This window comes from Myotis davidii, unplaced genomic scaffold (genome assembly GCF_000327345.1).
Source record: "Myotis davidii unplaced genomic scaffold, ASM32734v1 scaffold17, whole genome shotgun sequence".
NCBI classification, from domain to species: domain Eukaryota; kingdom Metazoa; phylum Chordata; class Mammalia; order Chiroptera; family Vespertilionidae; genus Myotis; species Myotis davidii.
The window spans coordinates 2,487,878-2,506,545 of NW_006288624.1; the positions used below are offsets into that span (position 1 = coordinate 2,487,878).

The following is an 18,668-nucleotide window of genomic DNA, read 5'->3' on the forward strand; positions in this document are numbered from 1 at the left end:
GGTGTCGGCAGCCCTGCTCTGCCGGAGTGAGCTCATTGCTAGCCTGAACCTTTAAACAAAGTCCCTTTTCCATCAGGCCAGGCCCCACTGGGGGCCTCTCCATTAGCTCAGAAGAGGTTTGGTGCCGATGGACATGTGCATAACCTTCTTGGTCCTGGTTCTCCAAGTCACAGAATATCAGGTGGAAGCATCTTTGTGACCACCTGGTCCCTCCCTTTTACTTGACATATCTGGAAACTGAGGCTCAGAGCAGTTGAGTGACTTGACTAGGGTCCGAGGTGTGTTCTGTAACTCCCATTCCGCCCCACAGGGAGGCTCCTGCGGGACCCAGGTCTTCTAAAGGAAGAGTGGGCAGCTGAGAGGCAGCACACCAGGAGTCATGTGACTGGAGTCATGTGACTATGCATATCCACCACCCTCTGGGTAAGTCTGAAGAATGGGAGTTAGGACCAAGGCCCTACTGCTCCTGCTCTGCCTCTCATAGGACTGCCCTGAGGATCGAGAATCTATGGAGGTTGAGAGAGGGCTGTGAGGAGTATGAAGCGTTGTGAGATCCATGCCACCCGCTGGCCAAGGGAGCCCACTGTTCCATGTGCCTCCAGTTATGCTAACCTTCCTGAAGACCTGAGAGGGAGAGGACACGGGGTGGGCTGGGGCACGGGGCAGATGTTGGTAAAGCCAATCCTACGTGGAAAGACAGGCAGCTGGGAAGTGGCAGAGCCATCTTTCATGGACTCCCACCAGCAGCACTTCTCCCTATAGTGAGCTGAGGCCTCCGCACCTAGAGGCTCCCGTGGCCCCGCCCACCTGCTGAGACTAGAAGGGACTCAGCCAGCAGCAACCAGCTCGCCCTGGGAGGCTCACCGCGCTAGTCCCCTCGCCTGAGTCCAGCAATGCATTGCTCAGGGCAATTGTAGGTGATAGTTAGAAAATGGTCACATTGTCCCCATAGGAGGCTTGGAGATGGCACAGCCTTTATGTGGCGAAGCAAACTCAGACCTGGCTCTGCTTCCGAACCACCAAGGAGGGCAGCGGGCAACAGGGGCCTGACCCAGAGCAGGCGGCATCCAGGGCAATTCAAGGGCAAGTTGCCATTTTTAAAAAATGGAAGAACTAGTCTCCACCCTGCCTGTCTCACAGGATGGTGACAATATTCCTGACAAAGGTGCTTTATAAACTGGGAAGGGCCAGTTAAGAAAGAGGCCTAGTCCTTTTCTGCCACAGAGAATTCCGCTCCCAGTGAGGAGTCTGGTTGCTAAAAACACCCGTGCTCAGGAGTCATTTCCAAAAAATTTGGTCCCGCAGACCCAAAGCTACATTCATCCCAAACACTGCATCCTTCCCCAAACCCTTCCGTGCCCCCATCTGGCATGCGAGCCCCTCTCGGCCCACCAGAGGGCAGCACATGACACCAGATGACCAAGGCAAGGGCTCCATTCCCTACAACCATCAACCCAAAGTGGCCTTCGGAGGCTCCCAGAGCAGAGGGACCAGGGGAGTTGCTTTCAGTCCGTGGGTGTGTACCCCTATTACTACTAATTTGCTTTTGTGCATTCACCACGAACCAGGTCTGGCCTAAGTTCTTCACATGCACCATTGTGTTAAATCTAGGAAGTAAATAACATCATCTCCATTTTGCACGTGAGGAAGCTGAGGCTCGGAGAGTGTAAGTAACTTGCTAAAAATTGCAGAGCTGGTAAGAGGCAGAGCTGGAGGCTGCCTTCAGGGCCTGTGCAGCAGCCGGGATTGTCAGACACCTGGTGCCCAGCAGGGACTGGGTGGCCCCGAGGTCACCACACTCTGCCTCCTCTAGGCCTGGGTGCTGTGTAGACCATAACTTCCCTCATGGGCAGGGGACCAAGGGCAGAGTCACTACAGACCTCTGTGTGTCCATCCCTGCTTTGCTCAGAAGTGCTCCTGGCTAGGCCTGGGTCTACACTAACACTGGGTGGTCTCTTTCCAATATTGGCCTCTGCATGTGCTCTGTGAAAAAAGCACAGATTCCACGTGTGTCGAAGCAGGATGTCACCACAAGGGGCAACCCCCTCATCTATTCATTCACTCATTTGACAAGGTTCTAATGGACTGCTACCAGGTACCATGCACGATGCTAGCGGTAAGGAATTAAAAAGGCACAGTCCATGGCTTTCAGGGGAAACAGAACAGTAAAGTGCAATACAGTGTGATAAGTGCTACTGACAAAGAGGCAGGAATCTCATGAAGAAGAACAGTAATACTGACATTCTATTGAGCTTTCTCAATGTCTCGGGCATTGTGATAAATGCTCTCACTCACTGTCCCACTGAATCGGCCCAACAGCCCAACGAGGTAGATGCTATAGTTAGCCCCATTTTACAGATGGAGAAACTGGAGCCCGGAGGGGCTGAATGGTGTGTGTGTGGCGAAAGAGCTAGTCTGTGGCAGAGGCAGGGTTTGAACCATGACACTGGTGACTCCGAGAACTCTAGGGACACAAAGGGGCATCCTCACCGGATGGAAGTGCCCAGAGTGATGAGGTCACTCACTCCAGAACCGGGGCCAAAACCCAGAGATGGAGGGGGCAGGTCCTGAGACTGGATACCTATGGTGACTCAGCCACTGCCCATGCAGTCCCCGCGTTTACACCATCCACTGAGGGTTAGAACAAGGACAAGGCCTTGGGTCTCCTCCTAGGTGACCTCACCTTTTCCAAAGCTTGCATTTCAAATAAGTCAGCATCACCCAAGTCAGTACCATCAGCCCAGACCCTTCACCTGCTCTACTGTTCATCTCATCTTCAGGCGCATCCCACTTGACACACCCTAACATGCTCGGTGCCTTCCCTGGCCCCTATGCGTGCTCTGCTCTCCTTTCCATGCCGCCCCTCAGTGAATGGCCCCCCGTCCAGCTGTCCATCATCCCCATCTCCACTCAGCCACTATGTCCTGCCTCTCTCAAAACCCACCCACTCTCTTCATCCCCACTGGCTTTCTCATAACTTGGGCCTCCCCCACCTCCTGCCTGGACGATGCCAGAGCCTCCTATTGGGTACTGGACCTTGTTCATCTCCATTCTGTTTCCCACGCTGCAGCCAGAATAATTTTTTAAAGCAAAACTGATCTATAGTTTCTCACACTGAGCCCCTTCAACAGCTTTCCACTAACCTTAGAAAGTTGAAACTCACCGTGCTTCCTGCCCCGCCCCTCTCCTGCCATCCTCAGACATTCACTGCAGCCACACTCACACCTCTGAGTTCTTCTCCCCCTCAATGTCCTCACCACTGCACTTGCCCTCTTCCTTTCCCCTCACCTGGCCTGTCTGCTTTGCCAGCTCCTACTTATTCCTCAGGCACTGGTTTAGACCAGGGTTGGCAAACTTACCTGTGAAGGACTCGATAGCAAATATTTTAGGCTTTGTGGGGCATGTACTGTCTCTGTCATTCCTTCATCTTTTTTTAAAAAAAAAAATTACATCCCTTTAAAAATACAAAGATCATTCTTGCTCATAGACCATATGAAAACAGGCCACAGACTAGACTCGGCTCACAGCCAGGGTTTGCGGATCCTTGGTTTCAACATCAGTTCCTTCAAGAAGTTTTCCAAGGCTGTCTGGCCCCACGCTGATGGAGGTGCCCCTACCTATGTCCCTACGATATTCTGTACTTGTCTGCCTGTGACAGGGAAAATTAGATGTTGGCCAGACTCCATCCTCTCCTCCTCCTCCTGGGCTCCCAGCCTTCCTTACTGTTGGGTGTGGTCCAGTGACTGAGTTCCGGCCAGTGAAATACGGGAGGTGACGTGTGTCACTTCCAGGCGGGCCCATAAAACTCCCCACGTGCACTGCTCCATGCTTTACCCCTGACTGGGGTGCAGATGACCCCATGGTGACCTTGGAAGCCACCTGATAAAGATGGTACAGTCATTCTTAGCTGGAATTTCAGAGTAAGGAGCAATCCCTGCTCCTTCCTTCCCCTTCTCACCACACACACACACACACACTGACTTGGAATCATGCTGAACTATTACGTGGAAGAGACACAAATTTCCACTGTGCTGAGCCATTGCATGTGTGTGTCTGCACCTGGCCTATCCTAACACACTCTCACAGCACTTATCACAACATCTGTAAACATTTGCATATCTGAGGAAGGATGGGGACCTTGTTCATCACTTCCTCCAGTGTGCAGGCATCTAGCATGAAGCATAGCATCCTCCCAGGACACAACTGAATAAGTGAGTAGCTGGGAGTCCATTGATTGGAAAGCCCTTGGTCCCTGAGCCTGGTGGGACACGTATTGGAAGACCAGGAGCCCAGGGGGAGCACTCACCTTCTTTGCTCACACCCAGGCAGCCCTTCAGCTCGGGCAGCGAGATGACCTTGTCCTTGTTCAGGTCACAGTAGTCGGTGAAGCGCCGGGCGCATTTCTTGGGCTTGGCTTTCTTCTTCACGTAGCGCTTGAAGGGCTTCATCTCCCGCTTGTTGATGTCGTTGCTGCTGTTGCTGTCCAGCTGGCTGAAGTACCAGTGCACCACTCGCTCCTCCAGGGTGTGGCTGGGGTCCGGCTCTGAGAACCTGGGCCACGGGCAGACACCCCCACCCCAGAGAGCACGGCTCAGATGCCGTAGGAACCATCAGCCCCACCAGATTCTCTCCCGTAGCTCAGGTGGTGGGCTGCGGGCAGCCAGGAAGACAGGCTCCTCCAGCCAGAGACCTCCCAGACCCGCTCAGCCTGTACAGAACCAAGCCATCCTCTCTAGCCTGAGTCTCCAACCTGGATGGTTCAAGTCCAGTGGGTGACTTTATTGCATGAATCTGCTTCACTTTCTACCATAGCCGTTCTTGTACAAGATGGGTGCTCACACATATTGGCTGGCCTTAACTCGCCTGAGAAAACCACAGGTTGGACCTGAACTGTCCTTCTCCTGGCCTAGTGTTCCCTGCCAGACAAGCTGCTCTTCACACATGAACATGTATGAATGTGGCTCAAAATGCATGTGACTATGGGAAAGGGTGCTCTGAGCGCCAGGCCAGGTCCCGGGAGGGCTTCCAGAGTGGGAGGCGCAGCCCTGGCCCCAAGCTGCTCACTGTCTCAGCGACACAGAGCCCCTGGACAGGCAGGCAGGCAGGGAGACCTCGGTGTGAAGTGTGACGTTCCTGTGGCCCATCACTGTCAGGTCCCACAGGCATTGAGAGAAGGCCGTTAGGAGGAACACAAGCAGAGGTTCTAAACTGGCCATCCCAGACCTGCTAGAGGCGAGTCCACAGAGAAGGTTGAGCCAGGAGGTCCCGGGTGGGCCTGGTGCACCACATGCTAACAAGAACCCCGGCGGCTTTGCTGAGAAGCACTGGACCCAAGGAACCACGACAGCCTGCTAGAACCTGGCACAGTAGCAGGCATGGCTCACAGCCACAAACGTGGTGACCACACAATGACACTGCCTGTGCTTGTAACATGCGCAGCTCACCCATCATTTTGTCCACTGATGCCTCATCTTCTCCCCAGGAGGACTTGGGGTGCTAGCTAATATTTAAAATGTTTAAAGCCAGTGATGGGTCTATCCCAGGAGGAGACTGAGGTCTCTGACCAGAAAGCCAGAGCCACAGGAGTGAGTATGGACACAAACAGAGGTGCTAAAACTGGCCAGTCCCAAACCCGCTAGAGGTGAGTCCACAGAGAAGTTTAATGGCAGGAGGTCAAGGGTGGGCCCAGGCCCTCGTGTTTAAACTCCTGGGCAACCTTCCCTTGGCAAGGGGCGTAAGACTGAGCTCGGGGGGTTCCACACATCCTAATACTTAGTCTGCAGGGTGCTGGGGAAGACAGGTAACCACCATGCATCAGAAGCAAGACCAAGGGGCTCACTGCTCCAAAGGGGTCCTAGCTCAGGGGCTTGGGGCCTGCCAGAACATTCTGCAGCCGGGCCTGGCAAGAAAAATATTCAGGGCACTTGCCAACGCCTTGGGGTTCCTCGCTGGGGTTTGCTGAGTTTTCCAGACAGTAGGGGACCACCCTTAACCCCTCCCCTATGGACAAGCCAGCAAACTCCCTCCGCTTCCTACCCCCAAGTGACCTCAACGTTTAGGGAAAAAGAAGTTTCATTACCGCTAAGTGCCCAGTCCTCATTAAGTGGATTGCAGTCTTGGGCAGGCTCCCTGGGCACCCTGGACTGATTCCAAGAGAGCGCAATTAGTGGATCTGCCAGCGGGGCCTCATCCTGACAGGTTTAATGCGGGAGGACCTGGGAAGGTGGAGGGACGGGCTGCTTCGGGCTCACTGGGAATCGCTTGTCTGTCCTGGAAGCCAGGCTCGGGAGGTCTTTGGAACAGGCTTTGCAGTTATTCAACGCGGAGCTCAGATTTCTGTCTCTGCCAGTACAGGTACCTGGGTGTCTATTTTACCTGCTACGTTCACTTTCAAGCCTGCCCCTGCAGGGTGTACCAGGTGGGCAGCAGAAAATTCTTGGTCAGGATGCTCACAGTGCAGGGAGGGTGGCCAGCTCCCTGTGGGAGCGCCCCGCCTGCCTCTGCAGCCCCTAAACTCGAGGGAGGACCCACAGAGGAGGAGCCCCAGGAGAGGTGTTCCAGTTACTCCCACCAGGGGTTCTCTAGGGCAGCTGGGGCTGGGTAGGCCCCTCTGGCCAGGGGGGCATGAGTGTCCCAGGCAAAGGCAGCTAACCTTTAGGCTCGGCATAGCGTCATGTCTACCTAGAGGCTGGAATAATAAAGTCTCAGTCGCTGAGACGGGAAGGAATGAGGTCATCCCGCCTGGACGCCCTGCCAGGAGAGGCTCGCTGCCTCCAGCATGTGTTCCTGGGGCTCCGGCCGGCCCAGTTCTCAGCACCTCCATTGATGGAGCTCCCTGCACCACCTTTGGGTTTGTTTGCAGCAAGAAGCCTCTCTTCTCACTTTACAACTCCTAAGAGTTCCCTCCCATGCTGAGAGTTAGTCATTTCGCTCCTGCTCCCTTGTCCTTCCCTTTCTTTTTTAAAAAATTGATTTCAGAGAGATAGAAACATCAATGATGCAAGAGAATCATCGACCAGCTGCCTCCTACACGCCCCCTACTGGGGATGCAGCCTACAATACGGGCATGTGCCCTGACCGGGAGTCGGTGACCTCCTGGTTCAAAAGTCACTGAGCCACACCGGCCAGGCTTCCCTCCCTTTATTTTGACTCTCCCTCCCTGCCCTGCCTCCCTTGTCCAGAGAGCCAATTTCCTGCCCTCCTTGCTCCCCAGAACCTCAAGCCTGGAGCAGCCATGACTTCTGACTGCTGGCCTCCCCGGTCCGCCTCCTGACCTGGCCCCTGGAGGCTCTAAGGACACTTGCAGAGGAGAGGCCCTCTGGGGTCCCACCAAGCAATGCCCCTTTCCCTCTGTTACACTGACATAGCCCCAGCCTGCCTGTGGAGCCTGAGGTCTCCTCTGTCCTCCCTCCTCCCAGCTGGACTCTCGGCTCTGAACTTCTTTGACCTCCAGACGCTCCCCCTCCCCCTCAAATACAGAGCTTTGCCCTCCACGGGAAGCAGCAGTGCTAAGGTCCTACCTTGGAACCCAACACCTTGTCCAGGCCAAGCTCCCAATGCATTTACTAGTTAAAGCAAGCATTTCTTAGCTCTGGGAGATGGTAGACCCTTCTGAGAACCTAGGTAAGCTCTAGTCCCTCTCCCTAAGAAAACGCACACACACATAGGACTCTATAGATTTTAGGGGCTTAATGGACCCCCTAAACCTTGTCCAAGGTCACAGACTCAAGTAAAGAACCCTTGATTTAGAGGGAGGAGGTTCTCACCACACCCCAAAGAAGGTTTAAGCATGAACCTTCCAGAAGAAGATGGGGTGAGACAAAACATAGCACAGAAGGATTTCGGGGTAGTTTCCATACTTCCAACAAAACATAATAGAAAAAAGAAAACTCTGAAGGCATCTGGTTTAAAACTATGTAAATCAGGTTTCTGGCTTCATAACAGTCTTAAGTCCCAGACCTACCAAGCGTCACAAGATTTAGTTAAGACCGAAATCTACTGAGCATCCTGGGCCAGCCAAACCAGCCGTGGGCACAGTGGGAGACAGGAGGCCTCTGTTAACTAAGGGAAGCTAAGGTTTTCCCAACAGAGCGAGGAGTGGGGCAGGAAGGCCCCTCCCAGAGTTTCCAAGAATCTCTTAAGCGGTCTTGACTGGAGCCCTTTCCATTGTAGTTAGGCTCCCCAAATTTACCCCCACCTCCAGGTTATTCCCTACTGAGACCCCCCGCTCTTGTAGCTTTCTACAGTAGCCTTTCAATACTTTGACAACTTGCACTCCCAGCTCTAGGCTTATACTGGCATCAAACTTCAAATCCCTCTCTCACACGTGCACACATGATACCCACTGGAGACCAGGATTACTGGAATTCAAAGCTGGTTAGACAGGGTCTGGAGACCCTACATTCAAGAGTGCAATGGTCCCTTCAGATCACTTAGCATCAATTTGCTGGTCCATACCACAGCCTCCCTACAGGTAAAGTTCCACTTCTACTAAAAGGGCCCGTTGGGTATGTAGGGCATTGAAGTATCCTTGGATATGGTGGGAGAGACATAGTAAAATGCCCTGCCTCTGGGCTGTTTAGGTGGCTGTCCTGCTGACTCCTGCCTCCAGGGATAAGGAAACCCACTAGCAGCGGTTCTCAACCTGTGGGTCGCGACCCCTGAAAATACATCCTGCATACCAGATATTTACATTACGATTCATAACAGTAGCAAAATTACAGTTATGAAGTAGCAACGAAAATAATTTTATGGTTGGGTGTCACCACAACATGAGGAACTGTATTAAAGGGTCGCGGCATTAGGAAGGTTGAGAACCACTGTGCTAGAGCCAGGGGCCCCTGGACTGGCCTCCATGAGTCTTCTCCCAGGTGGAGAGGTGGCAGGTGCCACCCTTCTGCAGCACTTTCAGTTTTGCTTCTGGGGCCTGAGCCGTGCCAGGCCTTGGCTGCAATGCACAGCTGGAGAGCCAGCCCCATTTACCACAAGGAAACTTGCTTCGGCCAAGATCGTGGGCCCAGTTCTGCTGTCCCAAGCAGTTTTATAGAAGGTGAGGTGGGACGGCCCGGAGGCACTAGCCAAACCAAGCAGACCAACTGAGCTGCATGTGGCGTCGGGGCCAGCCCGGCCAGCTGTGCGGGAGGGCGGGGCTGGGAAATGCCAAGTCAGCCACATTCCAGCCTCTTCCTGCAAGGCCATCAACAAGTAACCACACTGGGCAGGAAGGAGGAAACCACAATAAAGACAGTCTCTCCTGGAGGGACCACAGAAGGCCCACGAGGTTCACATGTCCCATCCCACCTCCCCACACAGTTGCCTTTCTCCAGGGCGAGTGAAGAAAGGGCTCAAGCACAGTCCTCCAGCTGGGATCTCAGAACTCGGCCTTTGGGACTGATAAAAGGCTTGTTGGGTGCCATGGGAGGACTAATCTAAGGGAGAACTCTGCTTCGTGAAGCCCTGGTGGGAAGGACCAAGAGGATAATTCAATCATCCAAGATGCCTTCATTAAGAACGGCTGCCATGAAAAGACACTAGGCCAGCCCCTCCCATGCACCAGCCACAGGCGTTTCTAGGGACACTCTTCTACTTTGTCTATTTTTAGATTTGGGTGGCACTGCTTTCCCTCTAGGTCAGGCTAGCAGACCAGAAAAGGAAGTAGACATCTTTCTCTTTTCCATTTCCTGCATCTGAGAAGTCTTCAGATCCTATCGATCTCATTCCTAAAGCTTCAGTACATCATCCCTTCCCCATAGCTGTAGTCCATTCTTCCTCACTCTTCACACTGACCATTGGGTAGCCTTCCTGTCCCGACTGGCTGCTGCCCTCTTTGCCATGAATCACAAGACCCAGCATGATCTGGATGCCGCCCAACTCTGCCGTCTCATCTCCTGCCTGGCCGCAGCCTGCTTCCCAATGTAAGCCATGCTTCTTGCAATTCCTTCCACAAGGACCTACCTTGTTCATATCTCACTACCCTCGCGGCCCCCTCTGCTAGGATGCCCTTATCCCTGGTGCATCTAAGTCGGAGCATTTTCCCATTTGTAAGCGAAGAGGTGGCTCCAACGTCGCCTCCTGTGTAAAGCTTTCTCTCACATGCCCTCCCTCCCCTGAGTCCCTGCAGCACCTTATCTGCCTCTATTATTATACTGACTTTAAAGTGCAACCACGTGATTAGCTATCTCTTCTTCCAGGAGCTCCTCCAGACCAAGAGCTGTGCCCTTGTCCCCGAATGTCCCCAGAACCCAGCACAGAGCTTACATGAGGGGAGGGCAGAGATGTAAGAGTTTGAGCAAAACTAAAATCTCCACGCCTGACAGGTGAGTGGGGAGGGAAGACACCCTGCGTTCAGCACTGTCCAGCATCCCTCCTGTCCCTTCTCCCACTGTCCTGAGTAGGACTGTTTCCCACTGGCCTCAGCTGATGTCCAGCTTTAACGGCCAGACCCTGAGCGGAGGCAGGAGAGCCCGGATGTGGTTTCCTTTACACTCGTGTGTGCGTCAAAGAGAACTCAAGTGCTCTGTACCTCCTCCCTGCCCTCCCTGCTTCCATCATATGCCATCCTCCTTCCTGCCATGGAGGACTATCATTCCATGTATCCACCTCTGAGACCGAGATAAAAGGCCTTATCAAGATATATTTCTCTGTATCAGACAGTGATCCCTCCACCTATCCACCCATCCTTCTAGCTGTTTAATCATTTAGCAAATATTTATTGAGCACCTGCTATGGGCCAGGCACTATTCTGAATTCTGGGAATAAACACAGCAGGGAAGAAGGACTGACCCTACTCAACCCCTCCCCAGTCTCCACAGCATCTGGGAAAGTCAGGGGCCCCATGATCCCCGCTGGGCCCAAGTCCTGCTCACATTCTCACCTCCCGCCTCCAGTGGGCGCTGCTGAGTTAATGGCCTGCACCATGTCCGTGGTGAGGGCATCCAGGAGGCTGGTGATAAATTCCATTTTCTTTCCTTCCGGACAGCCTGAAAAATACGGTGAGGTTTGAAGGCTGACACCACGTAAATAATCAAGTAAACAGTTTCCTTGGCGACCACCATTTCCCAAACTTCTCCAAGTCCTTCTTGTCCAGCCAAATCCATTTTGGGAATCGCTTACTGCTCAGATGACTCTCACAAACCTCCACACTTCCTCTACCTGCAGCCCACAAAGGACCGTCAGACAACATGGATAGTAAGGCTTTCAATTTGCTTTCATCCCACAAATTTTTGCTGTGTGTCAACTCGGGCACAAACTTTTGCTGTGTGCTAACTGTTAGGGATATAACACAGGGTATAGTGTCCTCATCCTCGTGAAGTTCACAGTCTACTGGGGAACTCGAGCTGGTTCTATTACAGCGTGACCAGCGGTCTCTGCAGGCAAGGACAGGAAACAGCGGTCTCTCCAGGCGCTGAAGTCACCAAGGTCAATGTTGACTCAAATAAACCTATCAGTTTACCTATCCAAGAGCCTCCTCCTTTTTCTCGCTTCTCTTCTCATCCAACTTAGATGATAATGATCAAATCTCCCTTATAAACGCTCTCAGATCATTTGTTTTTCTTCTCCTCCTTTGCTCTATTCCAGCAAGACCCAAAGCATGGATGAACCTTCTCACAGATTTGCTCTTTCCAAGTCGACAGCTCAGTATTGCTAGTGTGCACACCACCACACAAATGGGTGTCCCTGTCAATTCAATGGGCCCCGGACACTCCCTACACAGTCCTCCTTGGTGACTATTTCATTCTCTTTCCTTTGCAAACACTGCAGGTCTCAGTGTAACTTCTGTGCAAATACCTTTTCAGAGAAGCCACAGACTCTGAAGTAGGCTCTCCCTGCCCTTCTCACAGCACAAAAAAGTCACTGCTATTTGTATGCTTGTATTTATTTATTTGTACACTCTCTGTCTCCTCCACTATGGAAACCTCATGTCGATTTTTGTTGTTGTTAATCCTCACCTGAGGAAATTTTTCCATTGAGAGTGGAAGGGAGGGTAGGGGAAAGAGAGAGAGAGAGAGAGAAAGAAAGAGAGGGGGGGGGACATCAATGTGAGAGAGACACATGCTTTGGTTGCCTCCTACAGGTGCCCCAACTGGAGCTGGGGGTTGAACCCTCAACCCAGGTATGTCCCCTTGACTGGAAATTGAATCTAAGGCCCTTTGGTGTGTGGGCTGATGCTCTAACCACTGAGAAACACTGGCCAGGGCCCATGTGTCACTTTTGATCATGCAATGATACTCAGTGCCAGGCACACGGAGAATCCCAATTCACGTTTGCTGAGGAGATGGCTAGAAGGAACTACCCCGGCCTCCACAACTCCATCTTGTAACAGGGTGATTTCTACCTCACTTGGAAACCCCACACCTTCAAGAGCCTCTGTTGCCAGTTCTCACACTGGGGTCCTGATGGGGAATGAGGAATAGGGACGGGGAATTGGAAGGGAGGCCCAGCTCCCACAATCACGGGTCCCAGTTTATGCTGATTTAAATGAGTGTTTCAAGCCACCAATCCGTAGTAATCTTCTCGTAACTCATTAGCAGAGTACTCTACGAATAAGGGGGAAACCAGCACAGAAGCCATGTAGAGGTCCTGGGCCCCCCACCTGTGTGTCTTGTGTCATAGGCCAGTGACAGTCCTGGGCCACCAGGGATCATCACAAACGCACTTGGCAGTGCAGGCAACAGGCAGTGCCCACATCCCCCAGGACAGCCCCTTCCTGTAAGCTGTCTGCTCTTCACAGCCCTGGGGAAAAGGGTTCACAGCACCCAGAACGCAGCCCCGGTCACCACAGGACAGAGAGAGAATGATAGGATTGCAGGGACAGGTTGTAACCCAGTGATCACATGTTGAAAATAAAAAGGTCAGGGCAAGGAGGAGAGACAATGTGCTCAGGGGCACAGGACTAAGTAGGGACAAGTCCCGGACTGGATGCAGACCCCACAGCTCCTGGCTCCGTGCTCCCAGATGCCCCTGTCCAGCACGCCTGCTCCATCTCACCGACAGGACACAGACCTCAGGAGGGAACACTTTGCATGATGAGGAGGGGGTACAGAAAAAGGTGAGGTGCCAGCAAGGGGCAGCGTCATCTCCCACCTGGCAGCTCCCTGTCCTTGAAGGGGTCATCCACTTCCGTGCTCTTGGCCCTGGCATCGCTCTCACAACTGGGCATCACGTAGCTGGGGAGAGAGAGATGATGCGTGAAGAGGGGACTTCAGCCACTACTGCAGCAACGATCTGTGTGGTCATGAAGCCTGGAGCTCCCAGGTCTGGCAGGGAAGTACCTCCTGCCCTGGCCAGCAGCCTCACTGAGCAACCCCAGCGTAATGTAGCCACTGAGACGTGTCCTTCAATCATTTAAGCGTAGAGATGGCACTGTGTGTCTGCACACAGGATCTTGTTTGATCCATAGGACCTAGAGACTCAGGGAGGGCAATAGCCTTCGCATCGGTGAACTGGGGTTCAGAGAGGCTACCTACTTTTCCCAAATCGCCCAGCATCCAAGACCCAGATCTCTCTGTCAGAACCTCATCTGCCCATGAAGGGAGGCGCTGCTCCCCCAGTGCGTTGATTCACCCAACCCAGGGCAGTGAAGCTGGGAGGGGCCGGGGGCCAGTCCCAGGATCCACCCGGGGGACAGGACAGGCTTGGGGGACTTACCGTGTGGAGGTCCCAGGCAGCGGGCGCCCCGTGTCCACCAGCACACACCAGCAGTAGCCTGTGGACTGGTGGCACTGCACCGGCTTGTAGAGCCCCCCAGGGGCGCACTCTGGGATGACAATGCCCTCCCGGGGGTTCTGCCGGGCCTCCTCCAGGGCACTCTGCCTCTCCTGGTCACATGAGTGGACTTTCTCTGCAAAAGAAGACACGGCCTGTGGTTACTATCACTCCCGTGACTCATCGTTGCTGCCCTCCATGCAAAGACCCAGCCTGGTCCCAAGGAACTGACAGCTTGGCTGGCGAATCCTCAGGAAGAGCAGAGCGGTGCCTCCCCGCCTTCAGGGCTCATCAGCATCCACACCCAGTAGGCTCCAGCCAGGGACTGCGGCCACTCCTTACCAGGGCAGCGGTTTGCCAGGGGCTGGGGGGAGTGGGGGTGCATTTCCCGACTGTTTCAGAGTGGCCCCTGCTGTGCACTGTCTGTTGTCACAGTCACCACAGCAGATGCAGGGAAGCCTGCCTGTGGCTCTCCCAAGCCCAGACACAGCCTCGGCGGGAGCCAGGCTCAGTGCCCAGAAGGGGCAGACACGAGGCCCTGCCCGCTCCTTCCCAGCTCCGACAAGGCTGCACAAAGGAAGCTGACGGGACTTGATCCTATTACACAACTCTGCTTCCCGCAGTGGGAGGGAGCAACGGGCCTGTGGGAAGGTGTCTGGACCCCGTGGCCTCGGGGACCGTGAACGTGTCTGGACAGTCACACTTGGCTTCCCTGGAGCCAGGCCCGGGCTGAGACGTGTGTGCTGCCCAGCGCCAGGAAGGCCGGGTCAGAGGGCCTCAGACACACACGGCCACCGGCCCGCAAATCCCACCCCGTCAACCAGCCAACCCACCTCACTTCCCTTTCTTGGTTTTCTTTTCTTGTTATGGTTGTCGGGCTGTGCTTCGTCTTGCAATTATTAAAAATAAATAGCATTGGGTTTCTTTTTGTGTTATTAAGAAATATTTAAAAACCCATAATCCCACCAACTCAATGCCACCTCCCCTAGATCTTTTCTTATGCGCACGTGCACACACGCAAATGCATATGCATATGACAACTTGCATTTTTACAATCAAAGGGATCACACCACAAATCTCTACTGTTACTTTTTATCTATTTATTTGTTTGTTTCCCTTATTATTTTTTTTTCCAAGAACATTATTCAAGAACTTTCCTCTTGAAGATGACAGGAATACAGCCTTGAGCGTGCCGTGGAATTTTCAGTGCGTTACAAAAATCCCACTCCTAGGGCCAGGAATTTGGTTTCAGCAGCCTGGAGACTCATGCTACTCACTGAGCAACCGAACAAATGATCAAAATAACAGAAACTCAGCTCTCGGGCAGCCAATCCCTCTGAAAGAATGGCTCTGTTAATGGTACACATATGAGCAGTGCAGATGTTTACGCTGCAGCCATGCCCAGAGATGCAGAGCAGCTCCACTCTGGCTCCGAGAGACACCGGGTGATGGGGAACCGACGGCCTCACAAAACTGAGGAGTGGCTCACACTGCAGGGGGAGGGAACGTTTCCTTGGGGGCCTAAGAACATCTGAGGGTCAGGAGGCAGGTGTGGATAGCACAGTCACTATTACAACATAATTTTGAAACTGCAAAGTGAAAAACATACTATTGTTTTCATCATGCAAACACAGCAAAGCTAAACCGAAGCGCCTCGGCTGGGGAACAGCTCTCCACAGCGGACCGGCGTTAGACTGAGGGTTCTGAACCGGAATACAGCTGCCACCTGCACAGCCTCTGGAGGCGGCTTAGGAAAGGGACATGAGCCGATGGGTGAAACCTGGTTGGAGACCAGAGGTTGCACTTGAGCTCCTGGCTGGGAAGGAACCCTGGCACCTGCCAGGGGATTACGCAAGTTTTTCAGCCGCTGCACAGCCCCAGTGTGGCAGCCTGATTTTCCTACCTCGTATTTCATGCCACAGAAAAGGCGACAGAGGAGCAAAACCAAAGGAAAACGGCGTTTGACCGGCACCACGTTGGTGAACAACCTCTGACAGAGGCTTTAAATTAAGATCCTGTGGTCCAACACTCTAAAGCCATCAATCAGACTGAAAGCCAGACGCAGAGAGGTGGAGGGGGGAAGCTTCCCCAGGGGCAGAGCGCATGATGAACCTGACCTCACACCACTGGGGATCCCGAAACTGCCGAAATGTGGAGAGGGGCCATCTCGGGAGGGTGGGGACTGTGGTTCGGGGGCCGTCTGTCTGGGAGTCCCTGGAGGCTGTTCTGAAATGCTTACAGCAGCTTCCATAGCGGCTGCACCATGTTCAATAGAAAATAAAAACCAGGCAAATGGAAAAAATGGGGGCTGGCGTGGAACTAGAGAGAAGGTTAAATGCAGGGGTTACCCCCCTTTTATGTGTTTGTTTGCTTATTACTTTACGGTAGTCCCTATAAGTCTGGGTGCCCCTCTAAGAGAGAGACAGGAAAGGTTTGTAATAATAGCGCTAGCAGTTTGTCTTCCAACGGAGAGAAAATCTCCTTTAAAACCATCTTTAAACTAATCATAGTCAAAGCAAACATTCTGTGCGTAGCATGTGCCCGTTGACAAACCAGGGGCTTTCCTTGCCTTGTCTCTTCATCTGTGTGAGGTGGACATTATCATTACGGTCGTTTTGTAGACAAGGAAGATGAGCTTCGGAGAGATCCATGAACTCTCCCAAGTTCACACAGGCTGGGAAGAGGAGGGCTGGGGCTCTGGTCAAGGGCTTCTGAGAATCAAGCCTGTCTTGCTAACCTTTGGATGGTCCTGCCTCTGATCATTGGCTCTTGGAGAAAAATATGTTTATTTTTATAGCGTGGAGTTTTTCCAGGTCAGTCTCCTTGCAAACGACCCCAAATTGCTGCCTCAAAACACATACTTGCTCATTCTACACAGCACAGCTTCTTCTGGAACAATTTCCTCAGCTTCAGCATACTATGAATCTTACACCCAAGTGTTTTCCCCTCTTTGCCTGGGAGCTGGAATACTTCAAGCCCAATTTGCACCTCGCCTGCCATTACAGAGGAGTGACATGAGTACCAAGAGCATTTGAGTGTTTTCTGTGCCCTGAGCTTGAGACTGACACTTGCACTAACTCACTAGAAGCTCATCAGCAGCCTCTAAGACAAGTGTTCTCATTACCCCCGCTGAGCAGAGGAGGGCCCGGGAACACAGACTGGCTGGGTGGTTTCCTCAAGCTCATACAAGCAGGAGGTGGCAGCGCTGGGGTTCGCCCAGGCGGTCTGACGCTAGGCCAGTGATGGCGAGCCTTTTGAGCTTGGAGTGTCAGCAGCATTTTTGAAAAACCCTAACTTAACTCTGGTGCCGTGTCACATATAGAAATTTTTTGATATTTGCAACCATAGTAAAACAAAGACTTATATTTTTGATATTTATTTTATATATTTAAATGCCATTTAACAAAGAAGAATCAACCAAAAAATGAGTTTGCGTGTCACCTCTGACACGTGTGTCATCGGTTCGCCACCACTGCCCTAGGCTGTGCTCCTTACCTCTGCAATATTGTCTCTCACCGCCATGGACAGGCCAATCTGATTTTATTGTAACCTGTGTTCTTCTTTTCTTTGGTGTGGCAGATTGTTACAAAATGGTCCCTAAATCCTTCGCTAATTCCCAATCTTGATTGTGCCCAGAGTTGACCCTTTTGTTCTGGGGACCTTTTCTCTTTTATCATCTTTTGCTTTTTCCCCCCTCCTTTATTTTTTAAATTAGGTAATTAGGCCACACAATTAATTGCACCTCTCTGTATCCCGGCCCTTGTGTAATCCCTCCATGTTTGTTGACTCTGATTTGCTCTGATCAATGGAAAGGGCAGAGGTGACAGTGTGTGGCCTTCAGAGGCCTTGAAGCTTCCAGTCTCACTTTCTTGGAAGCCACCTTGAGACCACCACCTAAGGAAGCTGGTCTAACCGCTAGAGGATGAAAGGCCACAGAGGAGAGCCAAAGGGGCTCAGCCTAGGCCAGTACTGACTGCCGGGCGGGAGAATGAGGTCATCTTGACCATTCCAGCCCAGCTGACCCTCAGCTGGATGAGTCCCAGAGTGAGTTCAGGTAGAACCAGCCAGGGAACCACCCAGCCAGCCCATAGAAGCAGTAGAAAGAACACATTTTTATTTAAGCCATTGACTTTTGTAGCATCTTATTAAACAGCAACAGATAACTGAAACACTAGACTTGCTCAAGTCTTTATCAATTTACCTCATATTTTTGTAGCCCTCTCAAACCCTTCAGCCAATCCATCAATCGACCAACTATTTCTCCAGTGTTTCTCCAGAGGTCATTCAAATACTAATCACTATGTAGCAAGGATGAATGGAAGAAATGGGAAATATCATCAAGAGAAAAGATGTGTCATCAGAGACCAAGGCTAAGATCATCCACACCCGCATATTTCCAATAGCCATGCACAGATGAGAAAGTCGGACAGAGAAGAAGTCCAATAGGAAAAAAACTTATTCATTAGAAATATGCTTAACTTTATGAACACCCTGGACCGCCAGAAAGATGAACAAGTGGGTCCTAGAGCAACTTAAGCCTGAAACATCTCTGGAAGCAAAAATGACAAAACTGAAGCTGTCCTACTTTGGCCACATCATGAGAAGGCAGGGTTCTTTGGAAAAGACAATGATGCTGGGAAAATAGAAGACCGAGCATGAGAAACTGACTCCATAAAGGAAGCCATAGGCATGAATCAATAGCAGCTGAGCAGGGCTGGTGAGGACAGGACATTATAGATATGGCTCATTCATAGGGTCTCCAGGAGTCAGAGCTGACTCTCTCTCTCTCTCTCTCTCTCTCTCTCTCACACACACACACACACACACACACACACACACACACCCCCACCAACACACTCCAAGGAACATGAGCTCATTCTGTCTTTGAGGACCCAGAAGCCAGTCCCAGCCTTGGAGCCATTTTCACCCCCTACCCTCTGAGTCCCCACCCACATGAATCTTAC

At 52.3% G+C, this 18,668-nt stretch overlaps 1 protein-coding gene across 1 annotated transcript in view; it reads right to left on the minus strand.

Annotated features, from left to right (window-relative positions):
- The window catches only part of SMOC1 (SPARC related modular calcium binding 1), a 72,580-nt gene that overhangs the window by 2,609 nt on the left and 51,303 nt on the right, over window positions 1–18,668 (minus strand). The window contains exons 7-10 of the mRNA XM_015562033.1: window positions 13,648–13,840; window positions 13,084–13,166; window positions 10,874–10,979; window positions 4,307–4,551 (exon numbers count right to left, since the gene is read on the minus strand). Of these exons, the coding sequence (XP_015417519.1) occupies window positions 4,307–4,551; window positions 10,874–10,979; window positions 13,084–13,166; window positions 13,648–13,840 (627 nt within the window). The remainder of the gene's footprint in view (window positions 1–4,306; window positions 4,552–10,873; window positions 10,980–13,083; window positions 13,167–13,647; window positions 13,841–18,668) is intronic.